General features: G+C 40.6%; 1 protein-coding gene across 1 annotated transcript in view; it reads left to right on the top strand.

Moving 5' to 3' along the window:
• The window catches only part of LOC309544225 (kelch domain-containing protein 3-like), an 83,692-nt gene that overhangs the window by 15,706 nt on the left and 51,652 nt on the right, over positions 1-16,334 (top strand). Inside the window, exons 3-5 of the mRNA XM_082243118.1 lie at positions 1,590-1,662; positions 5,710-5,752; positions 12,326-12,404. Of these exons, the coding sequence (XP_082099244.1) occupies positions 1,590-1,662; positions 5,710-5,752; positions 12,326-12,404 (195 nt within the window). The remainder of the gene's footprint in view (positions 1-1,589; positions 1,663-5,709; positions 5,753-12,325; positions 12,405-16,334) is intronic.

Below are 16,334 nucleotides of genomic sequence, written 5' to 3'. Positions count from 1 at the left end.
CACTCCTAAGTGACAATGTCCAAATTGGACCCAAAGTGTCAATATTTTTGTGTGGCCACCATTATTCTCCAGCACTGCCTTAACCCTCTTGGGCATGGAGTTCACCAGAGTTTCACAGGTTGCCACTGGAGTTCTCTTTCACTCCTCCATGTTGACATCACCGAGCTGGTGGAAGATAGAGACCGTGCGCTCCTCCACCTTCCATTTGAGGATACCCCGCAGATGCTCAATAGGGTTTAGGTCTGGAGCCATGCTTGGCCAGTCCATCACCTTTACCCTCAGCTTCTTTAGCAAAGCAGTGGTCGTCTTGGAGGTGTGTTTGGGGCTGTTATCATGTTGGAATACTGCCCTGTGGCCTAGTCTCTGAAGGGAGGGGATCATGCTCTGCTTCAGTATGTCACAGTACAGTTTGGCATTCATGGTTCCCTCAATGAACTGTAGCTCCCCAGTGCTGGCAGCATTCATGCAGCCCATGACCATGACACTCCCACCATCATGCTTGACTGTAGGCAAGACACACTTGTCTTTGTACTCCTCACCTGGTTGCTGCCACACATACTTAACACCATCTGAACCAAACAAGTTTATCTTGGTCTCATCAGACCACAGGACATGGTTCTAGTAATCCAAGTCCTTAGTCTGCTTGTATTCAGCAAACTGTTTGCAGGCTTTCTTTCTTTGTGGCGTATGGTCTGAACAGGGACAGGTTGACCCCCCACCCATTCAACCTCTGCAGCAATGCTGGCAGCACTCATATGTCTATTTCCTAAAGACAACCTCTTGATATGACACTGAGCACGTGCACTCAACTGCTTTGGTTGACCATGACGAGGTCTGTTCTGAGTGGAACCTGTCCTGTTAAACTGCTGTATGGTCTTGGTCACCGTATTGCAGCTCAGTTTCAGGGTCTTGGCAATCTTCTTATAGTCTAGGCCATCTTTATGTAGAGCAACAATTCTTTTTTTCAGATACTTAGAGAGTTCTTTGCCATGAGGTGCCATGTTGAACTTCCAGTGGCCAATATGACAGAGTGAGAGCGATAACACAAAATTTATCACACCTGCTCCCCATTCACACCTGAGACCTTGTAACACTTATGGGCCATATGACACCGGGAGGCAAAATGGCTAATTGGGCCCAATTGGACATTTTCACTTAGGGGTGTACTCACTTTTGTTGCCAGCTCTAATGGCTTTGTGTTGAGTTATTTTGAGGGGACAGCAAATTTACACTGTTATACAAGCTGTACACTCACTACTTTACATTGTACTAAAGTGTCATTTCTTCAGTGTTGTCACATGAAAAGGTATAATAATTATATTATTATTAATAATAATAATAATAATAATAATATTTACAAAAATGTGAGGGGTGTACTCACTTTTGTGAGATACTGTGTATGTGTATATATATATATATATATATATATATATATATATATATATATAGTGTGTGTGTATATATACAGTATACTGTATATATAACGTATATAAATATATATGGGCTGGGATTGCTTTGACATACAGCATTTTTATTTATCTCTGTGAATAAGTACAGTTAATATTTATTTCCTGTTATTCATTACGTAGGCATGGACACGCTTTGGCAGTTGCAGGAAATATAGCATTTATTTTTGGAGGTTGCTCAATCAGCAGTAATCTGGTAAGCAAATAATTGTGTATGTTGTGTTATCTTGTTACTAGGTTCATTGTATATATTACGTCAACAGTTTTTCTAAAAATGATTTGAGCGCAATTGAAGTAAATGTAATGCATAAAAATGTGGTCAAAAATGCATAGTGAAAATAGTTGAATTTTCTCATAATATCAAATATGGATGACTAAAATAACTTACTCTGCCATAGTTAAAAATATCTGTTCTTCACATTAGAAAATATTTCTCTGGTTATACAAGTATCCTGATCAAAATCTATGCTATTTAAAAGCAATAACTGAATTCTACACGTGGGTTATTCATTCTCTATCCAACCTTTTCTAGCTTTTTTTTTTATCAACCTTGTAAACCCTAAAGGGCTGTAAGTTGCTGTAAGCAGGATCCTCTTACTGTAAGTTATGTATTGTATGTGGCACTAATAATGTACAGACTTCAGGTAAACCCAAATAATTTGCAATGTTGTGAAATTTATGTTGCCAGTGGGGTGCTTATTGACAAAATGTAATAAAGATATGGAAATGTGTACTTGGGTGCACTTAAATCAATGGAAAGTGGTGTTTGGTGCACTTTAACTTGAGTACTCACTACATAGACACTTTCCACTGACACACTACAATATACTGCAGTAAAACTGCACTGACGCACTGCAATTTACTGTGGTAAACTTGCACCAACACACTGAAATATACTGCGTTATACACGCACCTATGCACTGAAATGTACTGCATTAAACATGCACTAATGCACTGCAATATACTGCGGTAAATGTGCACCAACGCACTGCAATATATTGCATTAAACTTGCACTAACACACTGAAATATACTGCGTTAAACGTGCACTTATGCTCTGAAATATACTGCATTAAACGTGCAGTAACGCACTAAAATATACTGTGTTAAACGTGCAGTAACGCACTGAAATATACTGCAATTACAAGAGAAAAAACAAGAGTTATACTGCGTTAAACCTACACTAACACACTGAAATGTGCTGCAGTAAACTTGCACTAGTGCACTGAAATATACTTCGATAAACGTGCAGTAACGCGCAGCAATATACTGCAGGAAGCCTGCCCTGACAAAATAAACTGACACTAAAGTAAAAATGTAACTACACTTACACTGCACTATCACTAGATTTACACTAAAGTGACACTAAAGTAAAAATGAATTGTCAAACTACACTCACACTGCATTATTACTAGATTCACACAAAACTGACATTCTACACTGACAATAGAATCACAATAGGACACTATAGCACACTAACTGCTAGTAGCACTAAACAGAGCCCTGTTCTTTCTCTCTCCCCACCAATATCACACTGCAAAGAGCAATGATCCATGATTGGGCACAGTAATCATTACTTTCTCCAATCATGGCTCTGACAGTGCTCTATGCCTTGATTGGGCAAAACTTTGATTGCTTCAGCCAATCAGGGCTTCCAATGCATTGTGTGGTGGCGCAGGGCATTGTGGTCGTTCGGCGGGCTTAACAAATGGTCAAACGCCCCAACAATTCGGGTATTCATTGAATCAGTGAACAGCCAATGTTTGGCCAACTCTTCTTAGTATTATAAATGTATTCTGTACTTTTTCAGGTCCAAATTTAACATGTATAAATCCCCTATATTGGGTCTTCACCAACTGAGGCTTCGCCATCAGAAACCTAATTACAGTGGGTTGGGGTGACAAATTCAAATATCTAGAGATCATGATCCAATCCCCTTTACACAATTATGTCAAATTTAACTTGATCCAATAGTCCAAACTATGGGCACTAAACTTAATGTGATACTAAGCTCACATTTTTTACAAAATACAATAACTGCAATATGTCTAAATGCAATTAGAATGTACCTTCTACCTTTTTTTAACTTTCTCTGCTGTTCTCAGACTTCTCGTTCTAGGGTGGCTACGTTCGCTCTCCATGCCACCCTTGTATATGTGAACGTAGCTGCTCTTGTTCACCACTGAGATGGACTACGCATCTACCTGCAGACATACTCAGCTTTATAGGAATTGTAGTACCATAGAGCGGAGCATGTTGCCAGAAATACCAGGCACTGCTTGCTCTACACTTGTAGCGGTGAGGACACTACTTCTGGATGACTCAATTGACATAAGTTAATGACTGGTTCAATCGTTCATAAAAATATGGCCTCTGTGCTAGCAGCTATAATACAGTGATTATACACAGATTTAAATAATCATTTATTAAACTTCCCCTTCACTAACTAAAACACCCTTCTTGATATAGCCATTATATTATGGCATAAAGTCAAAACTCAGCATAGTGCTTAAAGAGGAACTGCAGTCTGCACACATAATTTGTAACAAAAACATATTTGCCTTTCTGAAGCTTCTCTCCAACCACTTTGCATATTATTTTATATATACTGTGTTTCTGTACTTGCCAAATATGCTGCAGAAATCTCCCTCCACTAAGTCTGGCTGCAGCCATTTTAACTGTGGGCAGCTGAAGCTGCTGCCTGTTCACTTCCTGGATTTACACAGACACACAAAGGTACACAGTGGCACAAACAGACACACACACACACACACACACACACACACACACACACACATATATATATATATATATATATATATATATATATACAGACACACACACTCACACCACAGCTTGCCCCTGCACATTTCTCCTCATGGATCTCTGCAGTCTCCTGTTATCTCCACCCTCATCCAGCCCCCTCCAGCTTTGCATCTCTCATTGCCTCTCCTATGACTCACCCCTCCTCCCTTGCTGGCAATCTCACAAGAGAGTGAGAGAGAGCTGTGCATGATGTCATTAGCCTAGGCTTTTTACGAGACAAGAAAGAGGAAGTGGGCTGTATAAGGTATTTACTGGCAGAAAAAAAAATGTTTTACTATCCAAAGTTAAAACAACAAGGGCATAGGATTTAATAGATGGAAAGATGAAAAAATTACTGAAGCTCCACTTTAAACACCCATTTCATTTAATACACCTCTCTGGTTCAACCCTCACTTCAAAATGGTTCATGACTCTGCTGACGCACTATGGTGGGCTTAGGAAAGTATTGTCCATATCCTTTATGATAATGGTACAATTATCTCCTTTGAACATCTAAAAAACAACTTTTAGTTGCACAATGACCGTTTCCAAAGGATCGTCACTCTTCAACTCGCTGTCCAGTCATAATTTGGTTCACAGACTTCAAAAGTACAAAATTCTCCTGTTGAAAAACTACTGGATTTGTTAGCTGTCCTCAAATAGGTGACAAAGATATATCCGTTTCTCCAAACACAGGTCGGTGCTCCTTTTTTAATTGCCTGGTTTAAGTGGTCTTGGGACATAACAACTGTAAAAAGGACTTTGAAAAGGCAAAGGAAACTTTTTCTTTCTACAGTTATTGGTGTGCAGAATCCTCACACAATTCTATTTCCATCACAGACTATGCTATGCTGTCTACAAATTGTAAACACTGGGAATCAACCACACTACTCAGTGCTATGGTTGTTTTGTAACAAAGGTTATTCACCTTTTTGGTCATATTGCAAAATTATATTTCACTGGCAACAAATATACTGTTTGCTGAGGATAACTCTGACCTACAATCTGCCATACCATCCAGAAATGTATTTTCTTGCTGTACAGTAAAACCACATAATGGGCATATACCCTAAATACCTGGTAAGGACATTTTTTACTTCCATTAAGAAAGTACAGACAAACAAATTTATGTTAGCAGAGCTAGCCCAAATTGCCCAAAAAGTTTTAAAAAATATGAGGGCCTTTCTTAAAAGCAGTTCTGTACCTGGTTTAAATGATCCAGACATAATGCCTTCTAATAAGGTTTGCTAAGTGTAAATTATTTTATTGCATTGCCAAAAATATAATAAATAAAATAACTTTAAAAATACTTTGGCTTAAGCACTAAACCAGCATTTTTGTTAAATGTCCTATTGAAATATTTTATCATTCTCTTTCAGTCTTAGTCAGTCTCTTTATTAATTTTTTTATCCTAATCCTTTGATTTTTCTGTTTTGTAGGAAGAGAATTCATTGTATTTGAATGACTTTCACATGATCACAAGTAAGATTTTGTTTCATGTGTGTTTTGTTAAAAGCTGCAACCACAAGTGTATCAGAAACTCCTAGAAAAAGTCCTAGATAAAAGTCCTAAAGAGAACCCTTTACAACCACCACAGAAGGGTTCTGGATCAAACTCCTAGCAGGACCCTATTACAACCACCACAGGTATAACAAAAATCTACAGGGTTCTGGGTCAAACGTCTTGCATGGAGTGATCACATACTTTAAATCATTTTCAGAATGTTTATTTAGCCCCAAGATTGCTAGGTTTCAAATAAATGGTGTATATTCTTCTTGTTTATTTTTTTTAGTCCATAAATTCTTGTTTAAGCCTCAAATAAATAAAAGCAAAAGGGAAACCCGCTCTGAATGGTTGTGAAGAGCTGCTTTCAGAGTAAATACTATAATGAGCTACATTTTTGGTAAACATGAGAAACTGGTGGCTTTGTATAGCTTCTTAGATCCTATGTGTCCTAGAATAGTTGACCCCCACTGCACTCCTTAAAAAAAGACCCTAGGATGAAGAAATATTTCATCTTCTACCATTTGCTTAGGACTGCATAATTCCAAAAATTAACCAAAAATGGCTTTAAAGTAACTTCACAGCTCTATATTTACTCCTTATCCTTTTATTCTGCCAAAGATGCACAAAATGATTTTCTTTACATCAACTATATTTATAAAATAAATAATATACAGCACACAGATTCTAACCAATCAATCTCATCCAAGCTGCCCCTTAGTTGCTGGAAATAAATTGTCACCCCGGGGGATGAATATATTTAGATAAAACCAGCACTTATACAGTCATTGACATAATATTGATGTTTTTAGGAACCCTTTCAAAATCCAAGTTCTCACCAAACTGTGCAAATCAGGATCGGGTTCAAATAAAGAATGTGTTTCCAAAACCAGACTGATATCTTTTTATTTACCAAGTCTCCACCATATGACCAAAATAGTGACCCAAAAATATAAAACTACAGTGGATAAATAATATTTTGATCCCCTGAAGATTTTGTAAGTTTGCCCACTTATAAAGAAATGAAGGGTCTATAATTTTTATCATAGGTGTATTTTAAATGATAGAGAATATCAACCAAAAAAATCCAGAAAAAACACATAAAACAAATGCTATAAATTAGGTTACAGTTCAGTGGGTAAAATAAGTATTTGATCCCCATGCAAAACATGACTTAGTACTTGGTGGAGAAACCCTTGTTGGCAAACACAGAGGTACGACGTAGGAAGACAAATTCTGACTATGACCCTAGGAACACCATCCCTACAGTCAAGCACAGAGGTGGAAACATTATGCTTTGGGGCTGTTTCCCTGCTAAACATACAGACCGACTTTGCTGCATTGAGGGGCCAATTGATTGGGCTATGTATTGTAAAATCTTGGATAAGAACCTTCTTCCCTCAGCCAGAACACTGAAGATGGGTCATGGATGGGTCTTCCAGCATAACAATCAATGATCCAAAACATACAGCCAAGGCAACAAAGGAGTGGCTCAATAAGAAGCACATTAAGGTCATGGAGTGGCCTAGCCAGTCTATAGACCTTAGTCCTATAGAAAAATACCTCTCTGCAAAATTTGCAGGGGATAAAATAATTATTTTCCCCACTGTAGTATTTTTTCATCTACCATATAATCTCTAGCACCTATAATATTGTGCTCACATATGAATAAAAGTGAATATTATGCACCATTCAGTGGTTTGTGCTCCATTGCACCCACATGCCAAAATATCCTTACCAAAAAAATTTATATCTTCCACACTTTCATCAAAAAGGTCTCCATCTTCCCCCACTGCACTACAATATTCCCCTGATCATCCCGTCCATGTGAGCTTTATCAATCCCCAAACACATTTTTTTATAATTTCTTTTTAATTATTACATTATATTAAATATTTTTCAAGGGTTACCCTCAGAGGGCACATAGCCAGGGACAACATGATCCCATTTAACATTGTATTATTAGAGGAAAAATATTATGTTGATACTTCAAAACAGTTATTACAAGCTCAGAATGTAATCAATATGAAAGTGTATTTCTACCTGTTAATCCAAAGCATCTATACTTTGCTATCCAGTGTTTCCCATGGACAAAATATCTGCCCAGAAAAGTGAAAACAAAACCAAAAGAATCCAAAAGAGAAAAAAAAAAACACATACATCTGGGGAGCTCTTTCTTGACCAAAGAAGAGCCCACAAACTGCCAATTTAAATCCAGACCAAGTTTGAAATTAAAAGCTATTCACAAAAAGGATCTCAGGATGTCAGAGCTCGAGAACTCAATCCAAGGAGACCACACAACCATATACTTGGGGTAACATTCCTGTATACTCGCCGTTAGTTCTTCTCTTCTCTTTAAGTGGTTAATTTCAGCTACCCTCTCTTTAATAGTGGGAGAAGCCTGAGTACTCCAATGTCTAGGTATAAGTATTCGAACTGCGAAAAGGAGAACAGAAAGCAGTCACTTTTTAGTCTTCCACATGGAGCCCAGATAAATAGAAAGTAAAGATTTTCCATTGACCTCTGATGGGGCGAGCCAGTAACAAGGAAGCAAATTTGGAACATAGCCCAAATGGTTTAATCTGGGTACAGGACCACCATATGAGGATTATTGTGCCTATGTCTCCCCACCAGAACATACACTTTTCAGAGTAGATTGGGGACATTCTGTGCAGCCTCACAGGGCATCTATACCCCCTAGTTAGCATTTTGTAGTTCTTCTCCTGTATTTAAGTTGAGAGACTTGATTTAAAAGTTAGAAAGAAAGATTACTTCCATTCTTCTGCAGTAATCATGTGGGCCAGCTCTCTCTCTTAATCTCTAGCGTAGTACAGGCAATAAGGAAATGCATGGGATAACAGTATACCATATATCGTAGAGATAGTGCAAGAGCACTCTGTATGCCTGCTACAGAGAGACTCAAATGGAGTTAAGTCTCTATGAAGAGAGCCAGTTTTAGAAAGATGTATAAAAAAATGCTGAAGCTGAAAGTAATGAAACAATTGCCCCAGGTAGTTACACCGTGTAGTCACCATTGTATTAAATGCTTGAAGTCCTTTAGGTGCAAGAGCTTGTTTATTCGGGGAAGGGGCTGAAGATGTCCATTGTAGGAACCTTTCCAACCACAGACCAGGAGGAAATTCTGGGCTGCCCATAATTGGGGTAATTGGGCCTGGTATTGAGGAGATACCCAACTTTCGAACAGTCAAGTCCCAACTCTTAGTAGAGATTGGGTCAAAGGTGGGAGTCGGAGATATACTGTAGGCGTGATCCACAGAAGAGCGGTCAAATGGAAAGATGTTATTTGCTGTTCAATAGTTACCCACTGTTTTGCTTGGCAATGATAGAACCAATCCAGTATTCTAGTCAATACAGATGCTATATAGTAAAATTCCATATCCCCTCTGACTTCCACTTTACTAAAATATCATGATGAAGTCTAGCCAAAGAATTTCTCCAAAGATACCGAAGTAAGCTAGACTGTAAAGCCAAAAAAAAAGCCCATGGAAGGGCTATAGGTAGCATTTGATAAAGATACAGAAAACAAAGTAGAGTATGCAACTTGTATATTGCCATTCTCCCTAACCAAGAATGTTCCCCCATCACCCTAGATATAGTTCAGCAAGGGGAAATAATTTGAATCATACATTTTTTTTTTCTGAAGGGGGATATTAATTTCCAGCATTTCTTTTTCAATTATTGGTAAAGTAATATAAGGATAATTGTTCCAATTCATGAAGAATGCTCGGAACAGCTATTCTTGGATTAGATAAATATATGAGTAAATCATCCGTGAAAATACTCAATTTATATAAACTATTGCCCACCTGAACCCCCTGAATGGAGGGATTGGACCGTAGAGCAACTGCCAGGTGTTCCATGGCCAAGATGTACAAGTATGGTGATAACGGACATGCCTGACATGTTCCATTAGAGATTTTAACAGGCAGAGATAGTGTCCCAATAATCCTTACCCTAACAGATTGTCAGGTAAACTCCAATAGTTTGGCTAATCAGCGAATTCGCGCATTGGCGCGAATACGCATGCGCGGCCAACTCCGGGCAAGTTCAACTAAGAATGTGCGTGCGCCAATGTGCACACACGCACGCGGGACGTGACGGCCCTTGGCGCCAAACGGCCTATTTAAACTCAGCAATGACAGGCACTAGTTGCTGGATGATCTTCAGCTCCCTGTGTCCCTTGTGCCTTGTTTTGCCTTTATCTTGGATTTCCTGTTGCCGACCCGGATTGCTTGACCACCGACTCTTCTTGATTCCTCTGGCTTTTGACCCTTTGGCTTGTCCCTGAACTTTCCCTGTTTTCTTCAGTGTCTGACCCGGCTTGGCTATTGACTCCTCTGTACCAGTCTCCTGTGGGCTATCCAACTCACCTTGTTCCTGCAGCACACCTGCCTGGCTTGTTAAGTGTTCCAGATCCGCCTTGGACCTATCACCCATTGGCCTCAGCCACCATCTGGCCATCCCAGCCAGCAACCCATGCTACTTCGGGCACAGCACTCCCTGTCTCACCTCCAGGGGTGTTCTGCACCTAGCCGCAAGGGGAGCCCTCTCTACACTCCGGCTTCGGACCAGGTACGTGACACAGATGGGGCAGTATGTAAAGCCATTATTTTTTCTATAAATTTTCCCGAAGACCTGTTTGTTCCAGAGATGCTAACATGAACCTCCTGTCCAGAAGATCAAAAACCTTCCCTGCACCTAAGGATAGAAGACAGAGTGGGCTCTTGGATCTCCGGGCATTGTCTATCAAGAGGCTTGTCTTTAAGATGTTGCCACGGGCTTCCCTATTTGGCACCAATCCCATCTGATCTAAACCTAGACACATGGGCATAAATTTAGCAAAGAATTTGAGATCCACATTTATCAACGAAATGGGCCTATGACTAGTGGGATCCTTTTCTGAGACTCCTTCTCCACTTTCCTATATTCCCTCTCACTACAGATGAGGTTTTTTACTTTGGATCTGTAGCTTCTGACTCCTCTGTTTTTTGGGGACTAAATGCTCAACTTCCATAACTTTGCCATGAAACTCCACCTTCCATCCTCCCCTCCCCCACTCATAGAAAGATGCAACACATTTGAATGGAGCAAAGAAAGGTGCAGCTCTCCAGCTGGAGATCTATTAATCTCCAAAACAAATATTTTTATAATAGTGTAATACAGTTATACTGATTAAACAAAATTATAAATAAATGTGCTCAAAACATGTCCAAATATAACACCACGTGTCCTCCCATCTCCTCATATCAATCCTTATGCCAATATGCCTTACCCAAACTTGGTGCCTAATCTGGCTTTTAACCATCAACTATATTGATAGAAGAAAAGGGGAAGTATTTAAATAGTAGCAAATTATGGCTAAATTTCAAGGAGAAAATTGAGATTCATGACACATCAATAATTGTAAGTCCAAGTTTCACAACGCTGTAATAAAAAAAATAAATACCATTCTAAATCAAGGCTGCCACATTTCTTGTGATAAGGCACATTTGTCTGACATTTAAATAGCAGAGAAAATAAAAAAGCCTTGGAACTATTTAAAGGTTTAATTTCTTGGGTGCAGAACACTGTAGATTACATTGTGAAGAGCAGTTTATCTTTTCACCTGGATATGCATCAGCTGTACAGACTTACCTGTACAGCCGAGTTTTAGAGGCATGCAGGGACGGGTGCACAGTCTGCACACAGATATATGCTAGTCTAAAAAGATTAACCATTGCTCTTCATGCTGCACAGGGCTCTCTGCACCCTTGTGAATCCTATCTGTATTTATGGAATTGTGTTTCATCCTTGGATCTTTTTTTAATGAACAAAATACTGTATCTTTTACAGTGTACATCAAACTATTTACAGCTATTAATGAAAATGTGTTATATTACTGTCTGACTTATGCAAGGAAATTTTTTTTTAAATCAGAATCAAAGTTTATTAAACCAAAAAATCGTACAGCAAATATAAAAAGACAAGCGATAAATGCAATAAATGCAATACTGTCTACCATAAGTAAGTGGCATATGCAAAAACAACAACCCCCCCCCCCAAAACAAAAAAAATCCCAAAAACTGCCATGGGGACCCCCACCCGGGCCAGAAGGGCCCATCCAAGCCACATCATGCGTCTCAGCAGCCATCCAGTGCATGCAGTACAGGAAAACATAACCTCAACTATACGATATGTAGAGTGGACTCTTAGGTAGCGCACGTCAGTGACGACTGTAGCCATCTATCCCAAATTTTATGGTACTTAGCAGGACACCCCCTATTAACATATATCAGCTTCTTATATGGCAGAGTAGCATTGATGTCAGCAATCAACGCGGCCAGGGTAGGAGGCGAGGACTGCATCCAACTGCGAGCTAACAACTTACGGGCACTAAACAACGTCTCATGTATGAATTTCAAATAATTTTTATCTACTTTTAAATCTGGGAACAAGCCCAGTAGGCACTGCCTAGGATCCAATGAGACCGGGGAGCCCATTTGGTCTATGCAAGGAAAATTTACATAATAGAAAAATGTTTTGTTTCAACAGCTACTTCCAGTGACTTAACATGGGAGCCAATTCCCCAGACTGGAAACATACCAACACCCAGAGAGGGTCATGACATGTTGTAAGTATTTCCTAGTTATTTATTAATTATTTTCAATTTAAGTCACAATTTTCATTTCAGATAAAATTGAATGAGGGAATATTTATATATTTTGCCTAATTGTACCCAAAACTTATTTTGGATGTTAGAAATGTGAATCTGGTCAACTTCTTATTGCTTTTTTTTGTCTCTGTTTGGGAGATGCCTTTGACTCCCTCCTGCCCAGCCCTGGTATCCCTTTATTAGGGTTTGATTGGCTGCCACAGTGGTCACATGATGGGAAGCTGGTCCTGCCAACTCCCGATTACTAGTATGGACCAGGAGCTGTCTTTCACAGCTTGGTGAGACTGGGAGAGCACTCTGGGAGAGCACTCTAAGCACAGAAACCTCTGTCACCCATGGACACATATGTGTGGTGTGTAGGCATCAAAGCCCACCGTCTTTGCCGCCACACACATGTGTTACATGGGCGGCAAAAAGTTAACTTTTTGACTTTTTTAGGGGTGTCAGATAGAACAGCAACTGAGGGGAAATCTTCATCAACAAGAACACCAACATAAAGTTTGTAATCATTCACCACTCTATCCAAAACTAAATTTTAGTTGAAGTTGGGTTTTAAAGTAAAACTAAGGCTCGGGTCACATATATGCAAATCAGATGCGCTTTGAACCGCATCTGATTCACATGACGTGTGAAATAACATTGATTTCCATTGAAGCTGTTCACATATATGCAATGCATCCACAGTGTTAATTTAAAAAGAGTCCTGTGCATTTTCTGAGCACTGCGGTGTGGTTCAGGTGCGAATTCCAGACTTCGCACCTGAGTTCTATGGGAAGGCTTCTGAATTGCACATGTGTTCAGTTGTGTTCAAGGTTCAGTTCAGGATTTCAGCACGGATTGCTCTCCTACTACGGGAGTTGACACCCTTTATCTACTATGTGTTGGCAAGCCCTGAAATTGCAGCTGTGACAAAAATCTGGTCCTGAGCTTTACAAATCCATCAGAACTGCATCAAAAACACACCTAAACCACTGAACAAATACTTTTTTTATTTGCAGTCAAAATAGACATATAATTCACCCCCGACGTGTGTGACCCTCTCAAAAAGGTTTATCATGTTAGATAGAGTAGGGAAGGGTTATAACTAGTGTTGAGCGAACACGGACTGTATTATTCGTGTTCGTACCAAATAATTGGATTTTTGTTACCCGAACATGAACACGGACACTTTACTGTATATTCGGGTAAAAATCCGTGTTCGGTCGTTTTATTTCCGGGTTTTGCATGCTTTGGCGCTCTTTTCATGGCGGGCTTTCAACAGCCAATCAACAATCGTTTAACTGGTGTGCCTTAAGCCATCCCAGCCATGCCTGCAAATGTCTCAGTAGCTGTGATTGGCCGTCTGAAGCATGTGACCAAGTCTTTATAAGTTCGAGGCAGCCGCAGCAGCGTCATTATGCTGCTTAGATCAGGGACAGAGCACACATCAACGTGCTGGCTGCTGATTAGGGAAAGATAGGCAGGAAAAAACCATTTGTGTCCGGATAGAATTGAGGGACAGGTCGGAGTGTTTAGGCAGGGCGAGTTGTAGGCATTTTAGGGATAGAGTCTGCTGAATTATAGGGTCAGTGTGTTCTACAAACTACAATCGATATTGCTGTGTGGGGTGGGGTCTGCACTTAGTTCTCCTGATCTACGATCTCTTCTCAATCCTGTTAGGGACAGAGTCTGCTGAATTTTAGGGAAAGTGTGTTCTACAAACTACAATCGATATTGCTGTGTGGTGTGGGATAGGAGATAGGCAGGTGTCAGTGATCCACATCCATTTTTCTGTGTGTGGGCTGCAGTGAACACAATCTTTTTGGGGTGCAGTGAACACAATCCTTTTGGAGTGCAGTGAACAAAATCTTTGTGGGGTGCAGTGAACAAAATCTTTGTGGGGGTACAGTGAACACAATCTTTGTGGGGTGCAGTGAAGACAATCCTTGTGGGGTGCAGTGAAGACAATCCTTGTGGGGTGCAGTGAACAAAATCTTTGGGGGGTACAGTGAACACAATCTTTGTGGGGTGCAGAGAAGACAATCCTTGTGGGGTGCAGTGAACAAAATCTTTGGGGGGGTACAGTGAACACAATCTTTGTGGGGTGCAGTGAACAAAACCTTTGTGGGGTGCAGTGAACACAATCTTTGTGGGGTGCAGTGAAGACAATCCTTGTGGGGTGCAGTGAAGACAATCCATGTGGGGTGCAGTGAACAAAATCTTTGGGGGGTACAGTGAACACAATCTTTGTGGGGTGCAGTGAACAAAACCTTTGTGGGGTACAGTGAACACAATCTTTGTGGGGTGCAGTGAACAAAACCTTTGTGGGGTACAGTGAACACAATCTTTGTGGGGTGCAGTGAAGACAATCCTTTTGGAGTGCAGTGTACACAATCTTTGTGGGGTACAGTGAACACAATCTTTGTGGGGTGCAGTGAACAAAACCTTTGTGGGGTACAGTGAACACAATCTTTGTGGGGTGCAGTGAACAAAACCTTTGTGGGGTGCAGCGAACACAACCTTTGTGGGGTACAGTGAACACAATCTTTGTGGGGTGCAGTGAACAAAACCTTTGTGGGGTACAGTGAACACAATCTTTGTGGGGTGCAGTGAACAAAACCTTTGTGGGGTACAGTGAACACAATCTTTGTGGGGTGCAGTGAACACAATCTTTGTGGGGTGCAGTGAACAAAACCTTTGTGGGGTGCAGTGAACACAACCTTTGTGGGGTACAGTGAACACAATCTTTGTGGGGTGCAGTGAACAAAACCTTTGTGGGGTACAGTGAACACAATCTTTGTGGGGTACAGTGAACACAATCTTTGTGGGGTGCAGTGAACAAAACCTTTGTGGGGTACAGTGAACACAATCTTTGTGGGGTGCAGTGAACAAAACCTTTGTGGGGTACAGTGAACACAATCTTTGTGGGGTGCAGTGAAGACAATCCTTTTGGAGTGCAGTGAACAAAATCTTTGTGGGGTACAGTGAACACAATCTTTGTGGGGTGCAGTGAACAAAATCTTTGTGGGGTACAGTGAACACAATCTTTGTGGGGTGCAGTGAAGACAATCCTTGTGGGGTGCAGTGAAGACAATCCTTGTGGGGTGCGGTGAAGACAATCCTTGTGGGGTGCAGTGAACAAAATCTTTGGGGGGTACAGTGAACACAATCTTTGTGGGGTGCAGTGAACACAATCTTTGTGGGGTGCAGTGAAGACAATCCTTTTGGAGTGCAGTGAACACAATCTTTGTGGGGTACAGTGAACACAATCTTTGTGGGGTGCAGTGAAGACAATCCTTGTGGGGTGCAGTGAAGACAATCCTTGTGGGGTGCAGTGAACAAAATCTTTGGGGGGTACAGTGAACACAATCTTTGTGGGGTGCAGTGAACAAAACCTTTGTGGGGTACAGTGAACACAATCTTTGTGGGGTGCAGTGAAGACAATCCTTTTGGAGTGCAGTGAACACAATCTTTGTGGGGTACAGTGAACACAATTTTTGTGGGGTGCAGTGAACAAAACCTTTGTGGGGTGCAGTGAACAAAACCTTTGTGGGGTACAGTGAACACAATCTTTGTGGGGTGCAGTGAACACAATCTTTGTGGGGTGCAGTGAACACAACCTTTGTGGGGTACAGTGAACACAATCTTTGTGGGGTGCAGTGAACAAAACCTTTGTGGGGTACAGTGAACACAATCTTTGTGGGGTACAGTGAACACAATCTTTGTGGGGTGCAGTGAAGACAATCCTTGTGGGGTGCAGTGAAGACAAACAATCCTTGTGGGGTGCAGTGAACAAAATCTTTGGGGGGTACAGTGAACACAATCTTTGTGGGGTGCAGTGAACAAAACCTTTGTGGGGTGCAGTGAACACAATCTTTGTGGGGTGCAGTGAAGACAATCCTTGTGGGG

Source organism: Pelophylax lessonae (genome assembly GCF_965119305.1).
Source record: "Pelophylax lessonae genome assembly, chromosome: 1".
NCBI classification, from domain to species: domain Eukaryota; kingdom Metazoa; phylum Chordata; class Amphibia; order Anura; family Ranidae; genus Pelophylax; species Pelophylax lessonae.
The sequence above is the reverse complement of the archived record's forward strand: the minus strand, read 5'-3'. Positions and strand labels throughout refer to the sequence as shown.